Source organism: Wickerhamomyces anomalus (genome assembly GCF_001661255.1).
Source record: "Wickerhamomyces anomalus NRRL Y-366-8 unplaced genomic scaffold WICANscaffold_4, whole genome shotgun sequence".
NCBI classification, from domain to species: Eukaryota; Fungi; Ascomycota; class Saccharomycetes; order Phaffomycetales; family Wickerhamomycetaceae; genus Hansenula; species Hansenula anomala.
Window position 1 is genome coordinate 1,929,199 of NW_017567113.1, and position 8,941 is coordinate 1,938,139.

Consider the following 8,941-nt stretch of genomic DNA (forward strand, 5'->3'; position numbering starts at 1 on the left):
GAGATGATGTAATGGAATGGAATAGGATTTGATAATAAGGATGATGATATTGTTTATGATGGTTATGATGATGGTGATGGGTTATTATATTAAAGTACTGATGGTATGAATGGTGTAGTTAATAGTGTAATCAATGACTCTATGTTAGTATATTATATGGTGTGCTATAAGCAATAGTACAGTCCAATTGTTATCATATTACCATACTCATTCTCTAGTTAAGTATCAATAACCTCTTCAATTGATGGTTATGTTCATGTTTCTTGTATGTTGATACTTTTCTATGTGCTGGTACTGACACTTATTCCAATGACAGATACCCTTTTGGCAATTTCCTAGATCCACCCAGAATAACCCTAGAACCACCATTTAAGTTGGTATTATCAACTATATTATAATAAACATGTCAATATATCACAATAACTAACCCATAAAACTTCTTTCAACCCTCTTCATGCTCATATTCTCCTGATAATCGCCGGGTAACACCCTTGTTTTTGTTTACCTTTCCTAATCAAAACAACCGAAAAAAACACATTTTAACCATCAACAACAACCTATTCACAACATCATCAACATCATCATCTCCTTGATCACCATGTCCCTGAGAACTCCAAAAAAAAGTGCCTCCTCAACCACCTCAAGTGCCATCTCATCCACTCCAACCCATAATCGTCATAACCATCATGATTTAGATTCAAATAATATATTGGATAGTAGAAAAAGACAATCTAAAAGAGATGAAGCCATTAGACGTCGTGTTGAAAACGATCTAAGCAAGAAAAGAGCCTCAACAAAATCATCAAACAACAAGAGACGTTCTAAAAATTATCAACCAGGTACTGTATTATCTTTAAAACCAAGTGATGCTGTTGTTTGTAAAACTTCATATACCGCTTATGAAGCTGCTCAATTGATGAGTGCTAAAAGGGAAAATTGTATCTTGGTTGTTGATGATGATGAAAATCTATTGGGTATCTTTACTGCTAAAGATTTAGCATTCAGAGTCGTTGGTAAAGGTTTAAAAGCTGGTAGTATTACTATTGATCAAATCATGACTGCAAATCCATTATGTGCAACTTCTGATACCCCAGCTTCTGAAGCTTTAACTTTAATGGTTGAGAAAGGTTTCAGACATTTACCTGTCTTGGATGAAAATAATTCAATTGTTGGTGTCTTGGATATAACAAAATGTTATCAAGAAGCTATGGAAAAATTAGAAAGAATGTATGAATCTTCTAAAAAATTACATGATGCCCTTCAAGGTGTTCAATTGGAAATTGGTACGTCTCAACAACCTTTACAAGTTATTCATTATTTTGAAAATTTGAAAAATGTTATGAATGGTCCAACTTTAGAATCTGTATTGGATGAAAATTCATTACCTTCTTATGTTAATGTTAAAACTAGTGTTTATGAAGCTGCTTTATTAATGAAAGAGAATCATACAACTGCAGTGCTTGTTAAAGATTCAAATGATGATGTTAGTGGTATCTTCACTTCAAAAGATGTTGTCCTAAGAGTTATTGCAGCTGGTTTAGATCCTAAAACTTGTTCAGTTATTAGAGTTATGACTTCTCAACCTGACGTTGCCTCCAAGGATTTAACAATTCAAGCGGCATTAAGAAAAATGTTTGATGGTCATTATTTAAATTTACCAATTGTCGAAGATGATGAAATTATTGGGATTGTGGAAGTTTTAAAATTAACTTATGCAACATTAAATCAAATTTCTTTAATGAATCAAAATGAAACAGATGAAAATGAAGGACCTGCTTGGAATAAATTTTGGACCTCGTTAGACAATGATACTGAATCAATTCATAGTGATTCTCAATTAACTGATAATCAAATCATTCCTGATATAAGTCAAAGTGAAATTAATCAATTTTCATTAAATCATATAAATACCCATGATAATTTAGGTCCAAGTGATTCAGTTAGTGCAACAAATGAAAGAATTGGTGTTAATGGTTCTCAAGTTACAAATAATTCAATAAATAAAGAAGCCTTGAAGGAATTACCTTATGCTTTTAAATTCAAATCACCAAGTGGTAGAGTTCATAGAATTAATGTTAAACCAATTGATGGTGTCTTGGAATTGAGAAATCAAATAACCACAAAATTAAATAAATTAGAATTGGATCAATTAAATAAAGATTTGTTTGCAATCAGTTATATAGATGATGAAGGTGATATTGTGGCTATAACAAATGATCAAGATTTATTAGATTGTGTTTTGATTAATAAGAATTCAAAATTAGAAAAAGCTGATTTATTTATTCATCATCCTGATCATGATATTGATTTACAAGATTTTTATAATCAAAAGAAGAAATTTAATAAAAAAGAGGAAGTGAAACAAAGTAAGAATAATGAAATCATTCCAGGTGTTGCTAATGAGATTTTATTATCAGGTGTTGCATTATTCTTGGGTGCTTCATTATTTGTTGCATTTTCATTAAATAAGAAATAGATTTATATTCATTAATTACACTATTATAAATATCCTTAGAAATGCACAATATTGTATATATTATTATTTACAAGATGGATTTAGTTCTTTCTCAAGCTCTAGCTTCTTCAATCAATTTTTCTGATTTCAATTCTTGATCCTTCTTTGCCCTCTTCAATAAACTCTTATATTTCTTCTTTGCAGAAGTATTTGAAACTGGTGTATGAATATAAATATTATCACTTTTGAAATCCATTTGTTGTAACTCTTTATGACTTAAACTTTCAGCATCTTTCTTAAAAATCTTTCCAGAAAACACTTCATTTATGAAAAATTTTTGTAAAATAACACCATTAAAACTTTTAGTTAAAATATAATCAGGTATAATATAACCAGTTAATTCTTGAATTTTCAAAGTATAATCAAATCTTAATTTTAAATCATCTAATTTAATCTCAGAAACTTGAGAGATTTCCTCATTTGTTAAACCCTTATAAGTGGAAATTAAAATCTCATCCAATGATTCAACATTTGAAATTTTTTGCTTTGTTAACCAATGCTCAATATGAAACCCTTTTAATCTTTCCCCCAAAGTCATTGAATCTCTTGGATCCAAATCAACACCAATGAACTCTATCTTGTCAACTTTTTTAACTTCTAATTTATCATCTTCAACTTTTTTAATAATATCTTTTGTTGATTCTTGTTTAATTTTTTGTTCTTTTTTATAATCAAACCAATCCATTATACCAAAAGATGGTGTTGTTGTGTGTATGAGTCTTGCATGTGTTAGAGAACGCTTCGTTATAGATCTGCTCAACATTGTTTTAGTGGGTTGAATGAAGATCTTGAATACTGTGAATTAAATTTATTCATGTTTATGTTCTTGATGATGGTTTTTTTTTCAGTTTTCCAAAAGAATCAATGTGTTGACTTCCTAATTGGGTAATTAATGTGTAATGGATTATTCAATACACCATAATTTGAATGATCTTGAAATTATAATTAATCAACTGAGATGATCGTAGTTTGAATCCGACTAAATTGGGTTCAAATGGTTCAAAATGTCGTTTGTTTTGTTTATTTTGATTTGAATTAAAAACTGATGAAGATTTCGAAAAAACACGATTCTGAAAAAAAAAAAACGAGTTCGCGAAGTTTTGAGATGGGGACACACCATAATAAACTATTGAAAAATCATTAAAATCACGTTAAAATTATATTAAATATTATATTAAGTATTATATTAAGTTACATTAAATAGTTTTACAGATATTACACCCTCTTCATTCAAAATTCAACAACTAACGGCCCCCTTTTCTCGATTTTGCAGTCCTCCTCTATAAGTTCCTCCATTGATTTGTGCATGTCATTCAACGTAGACTTATCTTCGCCATTAACAGTGTTATTATGGTCAGACGTTAGTATCTGTGAATTTGCTTTGGATTCATTGTCATTTGGTTGAGTCTGTTGTTGTTGTTGTTGTTGTTTCAGTGTATTTATTGATTTCTTTAGTGCCAATTCTGATAATGAGGCATTTGGGTTATAGAATGAGGATATATCAATCAGTTGACTATTCAATTTCATTAGTATCAGCACCATACAGGCCATTATTCATACATACTCATTTGTTTCATTCACTATTTGGTTCAATTCTTCCTCTCGTTGTCTAAGCTGAGCATCTTTATCATAATTACTTGGGTAGAGTTAGTACTCATTACGATAATACTCTTCAGAAATGGATAACTCACCGTTCGTTATTCAGCAAGGGAGACGTTTCATTGATCTAGATTGTTAGTATCTTTCTTTATGAATTCATCTGAAGTTACTCACTTGTGTATCTTCATTCTCATCACCTGTGAATCCTCTCAAACAAGATGTACAAATACCCATTTTCTAATCAATAAAGCCACTAGTTATTCAGTAACAGTCTATTTGAACCTTTCTAATATCTTTATTCCAGAGCCAATCAAATATAATCAATATATTTAACTTTATAATATTACAATTCAATCTCAATTCTGGTTCAAGTTCAAGTTCAATTCAAATGTTTTTTTTGAACTTTCGCTTATCGAAAAAAACGAATCCGAGAACAAAAATTAATTAAGAAATTGAAGTTATGAAAAGATACTGATTATAACTATGAATTGAATTATATTAAGTCAAATCAAATCATCATGGCACCAAAGCAAAGAAGAAAAAGTGGAGGAGCCACTTCTCCAGAACAGCCAGCAAAGAGACAAAAAATTGCACCTGCAAATGACAAGGAAACATTGGATTTTTATTCAACAACATTAACTCTAGTGCAAGATTTACGTGAAGGGTATGTGGTTTAATTTAACATTGGTTCAAAGGTATCATACTAACATATAACAAGCAAAAACCAAATATCATTTGATTTCTTAAAATTACCAAGCAAAAAACTATATCCAGATTATTATCAAACTATTAAATCACCAATCTCAATAAATGAGATCTCAATCAAAGTTAAAACTAATCAATACCCAACAACTCAAGATTTTTTAAATGATTTCAAACTTATGGCTAACAATGCTAATGAATATAATGACCCTGAAAGTTTCATAGCTAAAAATTCTTTAACAATATTGGATTTCGTGGAAGATCAAGTTAAACAATTTAATGCTGGATCTAATAAACCAACAGAAGTGGAACAACAAACCCCTAAATTACCAAAGATTAAAATACGTGCCCCAGCTGCGCCATCTTCATCATCAACTCCATCTACCCCTGCAACCCCTTCAAATGCTGGATTAAAGAAAAAATATTTAGAAATCTTACAAGAATTGATTGATTTTGAAGTTGATGGTATAAGAATTGGTGATCCATTCTTAGAAGAAGTTAGTCGTAAAGATTTCCCAGACTATTATCAATTAATTAAACATCCAATGGCTTTAAATTCTGTTAGAAAACATATTAATGGGAATAGAATGAGATCATTAGATCAATTTATTGAAGAAATTAATTTAATTTGGCAAAATGCTCAACTTTATAACGAAGAGGAAAGTTTAATTTATCAAGATTCTAAAACATTACAAGATTATTTCCAAAAAAGAATTGAAGAATTAAAACATGAATTAAGTCAACCTAAATCAAATGATCATAGTACTCCTTCATCTAAAAAAAAACCTGTTATAAAATTAAAACCTCCTGTTAAATCAAAATTAAACCTTCAAGTTAAAAATGAACAAGAAGATAGACCAATTGATGAACCAGCTAAAGATGCTTCTAATGAAGAAGAAAATAAATTAGAAACTAAGGAGGAAGAAGTTACAACAGAACCTGAAAATAAACAAGTCATAGAACCAACTACAGAAACCAAAGTTGAAGGACAAGATCAACTAGAAACAATCAAATCAACACGTAAAAGATCAAGTAAGCAAACTGCAGCAGATGCTTTAATTCAAGAAATTTCCATTGCATCATCACGTTCAGTTTATAAACAACAAGTTAAAAACCAAAATAATAACCCAATACCTGCAATTTTCCAAAATTGGTTTGAATATAGATTTGAAGCTAATGATTTCCAAATGCAAAGTTATACATTATCATTACCTCCTCAACAAGGTGCAGTTTCAGTTTTAGCTGCATTAAATGATTCTTTAACTGATAGGAAACATCAAGCAAATTTAACAGTTAATGGTGAACGTGTTAGTCCAATACCTTCAGTACAATATGCAGATACTGGGAGAAGGTTAACTTCAAGGTATGAATTGAAACTAGCTGTTGGTTTAAATATGGTTGTTTTCGATGTTGCAGTGGATCCTATCTTCAATGAAGAAAGTAGATTAAGATCTCAAGATGCTTTACCAAATGTTGAGAAATTAACATTTTGGATTCAAGTTATACATTAAATAAATAAAAAAAGTAATGAATGATATAATTGTATTGTAATTTGAATTTTTGTACTAGAGAATCGTGTTTGTCAAAGATGAGGTTCTCCGAAATCATGGGAAAACAGAAAATGCTTGATAAAGCACCACACCGAAGCCAGCTGAGTGAAGTGATAAAAGCCATAGAAGACACCTAATGTAAAACAATATAACCTCCCTAAGTCTTTGAAACTTTTAAAGCTATGAGAGGCATGAAAAGATGTACTTTAATTTTTTTTTGTGTATATTAAAATCTTTTTGCTTACGTAATCACAATAGCTCCAATTTGTTCAACGCCCAAATTCGTTATCAAGAAGCCATCGTAGTATAGTGGTTAGTACAGATCGTTGTGGCCGATCAGACCCAGGTTCGATTCCAGGCGATGGCACGCTTCTATTTTTGCTGCGGGCAAAACCCCGTTTTTTTAGTCATTTAAACGCTTTTGAAGGCTTATTTTTTGATTTCTATGTCTTCTACAAGTTTCTAATTGTCTAACAAGTATTTATTTATTGTTTTGATAGCTTTTTGGGCTGTAAATGGATAATAAAACATCTTCAATTGAAGTTTTGAGAAAAAAAAAAAGCTAGCTGTGTGAAGAAAAAATAATTTTGTCTATAAAAAACTTGAAAAAAGGTAATATGTACAAAATGAAATCTAAAAAGGATCCGACATCAGATCAGAAATGAAAAGAATTTTAATGAGTCGAAACAGTGAATCCCATCTTAAACTGTGACAGTTTGGTAGACGGTTTCAGTAGTTGTAACTTGGTTTGGACCGTGGCCAGCATGTTCATGACGTTTCTTGTTACTACCACCACCACCAGTGCTAAAGATCTCAATATTAGCTTTGGCACCATTCTTTGCAGTGACAACACAGAAATCACCACCACCAGCACCACTGGAACCTTTGTTGTTACCAATTCCATTGACACCATCTTTGCTTGGATCAATTGAACATGGTAAACCTGAACATGAATCTTCATTATCACAAGTTACTCTGATACCAAAATCTGGTTTCTTATTCTTGAAAGGACTTGAATCTTCTAAATAAACTGGATTCCAACCAATTTTAACAAAAGTTTCTTTATTATCATCTTGGTTTGCACCAGCAACATAAGGAGCCCAATTACCCCAAGGATGATCAGTTGACCCCCATTTACAACCATCATCAGTGGAAACACCTGGAGGATTGATATAATAATGAGCAGCAGTACCAGCCCAATAATCAGATCCTGGAACAGCTAAAGTTTTTTTACCATTACCATCGACATTTGTTGGAATCAACATTTCTTCATTACCTGGTAAAACGGTTTGACAAAATGCAACATTATCACCAACTTGATTTTTAGCAATAACTGTACCTTTACCACCATAACAATAACTACCAGATTTTTTTTCTTCAATTTCGCCATCATCATTACACCAAATACCACCATTTTGAGACCCTGGATAAGAATAAGATTTAACATCAGGATCCCATTGTCCCATCAATTGACCTGGTGGACAAGCATACGGACACCATGAACCAGCTGTACATGATTGATCATTATGCATGGCCCAACCACCATTCTTGCCATCTTTTTGAACTGCAACTAAACCTTTATCAGATGGGAATTGACAAGTGTTACCTCTTTTAAATAATGAAGTGATATTTCTACCTTCAACTTGTTTCCCATGATGATGAGATTGATATTGAGCAGCAGCTTCTGTTGTTGCTGTGAATGAAACTAAAGCAAGTGCTAAATCTGTGAATAACATTTTCTTTTTGATTGGTTTCTATGGTTTCCACAAAAACATATCAATAAATGGAAATGGATTGTGGATCATGAACCACTATTTATAATGATATCAAAACTTGATCCATAAGTGAAAAAGTTTTCATCGACGTCGACGTTGATTTTTCTTTTTTGGCTATGATGATGTTGGTAGTTGAGATCAAAAATCATCGATTTATGACGTTGAAAGTTAATCTCCTTACATACTATAGAACAACCTTAATCAATGCCCGATTCTAGAATCGATGGCACTGTTGACTGCTTTAATTTTTCGCCCCATATTTGAAAATTACAACTCGAGTTCCAGCTCATGTATGATTTCTTTGATGAAACCCAAACGAATTTTGCCCTTACCTAAGAATTAAGTGAAAATTTTTTCAACCTATAACGTGTAATTAAACTTTAGTTCCCACTCATGAATCTTAATTGAAAAAGTTTTCCTAAACTGTCCAAAGTTCGAAGTAAGAAGGCTATGATGAGCTCGATCTGAATCTGGAATCTCGTTAAAGTGAAAAAAAAATTCGTCAACAGCTTTCGGAATTAGATTATGCACGTAATTTAGGATTAACTCCGCAACAAAAGAAAAGACGAAGCGAAAAAGAATTTGAAGAGAATTTTCAAATGTAGACAATAGAAGAAATTAAGAGTATTGACTTTGGATTTCAAGGTTATGAAAGGGAGTTATGATGTTGTTTATGGGTAATTCTACAGTGTAAAGATTGATCTAGGGAAGGACCACGTTTGACCGAAGACATCAAGGTTTTCGATTGGTGAACGCTTATGTTTGCTACTGTCGTGTTTCCCATAATCAAAACGACACAG

General features: G+C 31.5%; 4 protein-coding genes and 1 non-coding gene across 5 annotated transcripts; 3 read left to right on the forward strand and 2 right to left on the reverse strand.

Annotated features, from left to right (window-relative positions):
* Window positions 1-598: 598 nt before the first annotated feature.
* WICANDRAFT_84987 (uncharacterized protein) lies at window positions 599-2,476 on the forward strand (the record flags this gene model as incomplete). The annotated part of the gene is made up of 2 exons (XM_019185820.1): window positions 599-623; window positions 696-2,476. The coding sequence occupies 2 exons, from the start codon at window positions 599-601 to the stop codon at window positions 2,474-2,476; spliced, it is 1,806 nt and encodes a 601-aa protein (XP_019038632.1).
* A 91-nt stretch (window positions 2,477-2,567) lies between these two features.
* WICANDRAFT_63920 (uncharacterized protein) lies at window positions 2,568-4,348 on the reverse strand (the record flags this gene model as incomplete). The annotated part of the gene is made up of 5 exons (XM_019183639.1): window positions 2,568-3,234; window positions 3,765-4,028; window positions 4,080-4,151; window positions 4,207-4,241; window positions 4,289-4,348. 5 exons carry the CDS (start codon window positions 4,346-4,348, stop codon window positions 2,568-2,570), a joined length of 1,098 nt encoding a protein of 365 aa, XP_019038633.1.
* A 284-nt stretch (window positions 4,349-4,632) lies between these two features.
* Window positions 4,633-6,327, forward strand: RSC4 (Rsc4p; the record flags this gene model as incomplete). Its single annotated transcript, XM_019184181.1, has 2 exons — window positions 4,633-4,778; window positions 4,833-6,327. The coding sequence occupies 2 exons, from the start codon at window positions 4,633-4,635 to the stop codon at window positions 6,325-6,327; spliced, it is 1,641 nt and encodes a 546-aa protein (XP_019038634.1).
* A 334-nt stretch (window positions 6,328-6,661) lies between these two features.
* On the forward strand, window positions 6,662-6,733 carry WICANDRAFT_t86. Its single transcript has one exon. It is a non-coding gene; the product is annotated as a tRNA-His (tRNA).
* Window positions 6,734-7,172: 439 nt separating this feature from the next.
* On the reverse strand, window positions 7,173-7,979 carry WICANDRAFT_21265 (uncharacterized protein; the record flags this gene model as incomplete). Its single annotated transcript, XM_019180899.1, has 1 exon — window positions 7,173-7,979. A coding segment is annotated over one exon (807 nt), but the record flags the coding sequence as incomplete, so codon positions are not given.
* Between the last annotated feature and the right edge of the window lie 962 nt (window positions 7,980-8,941).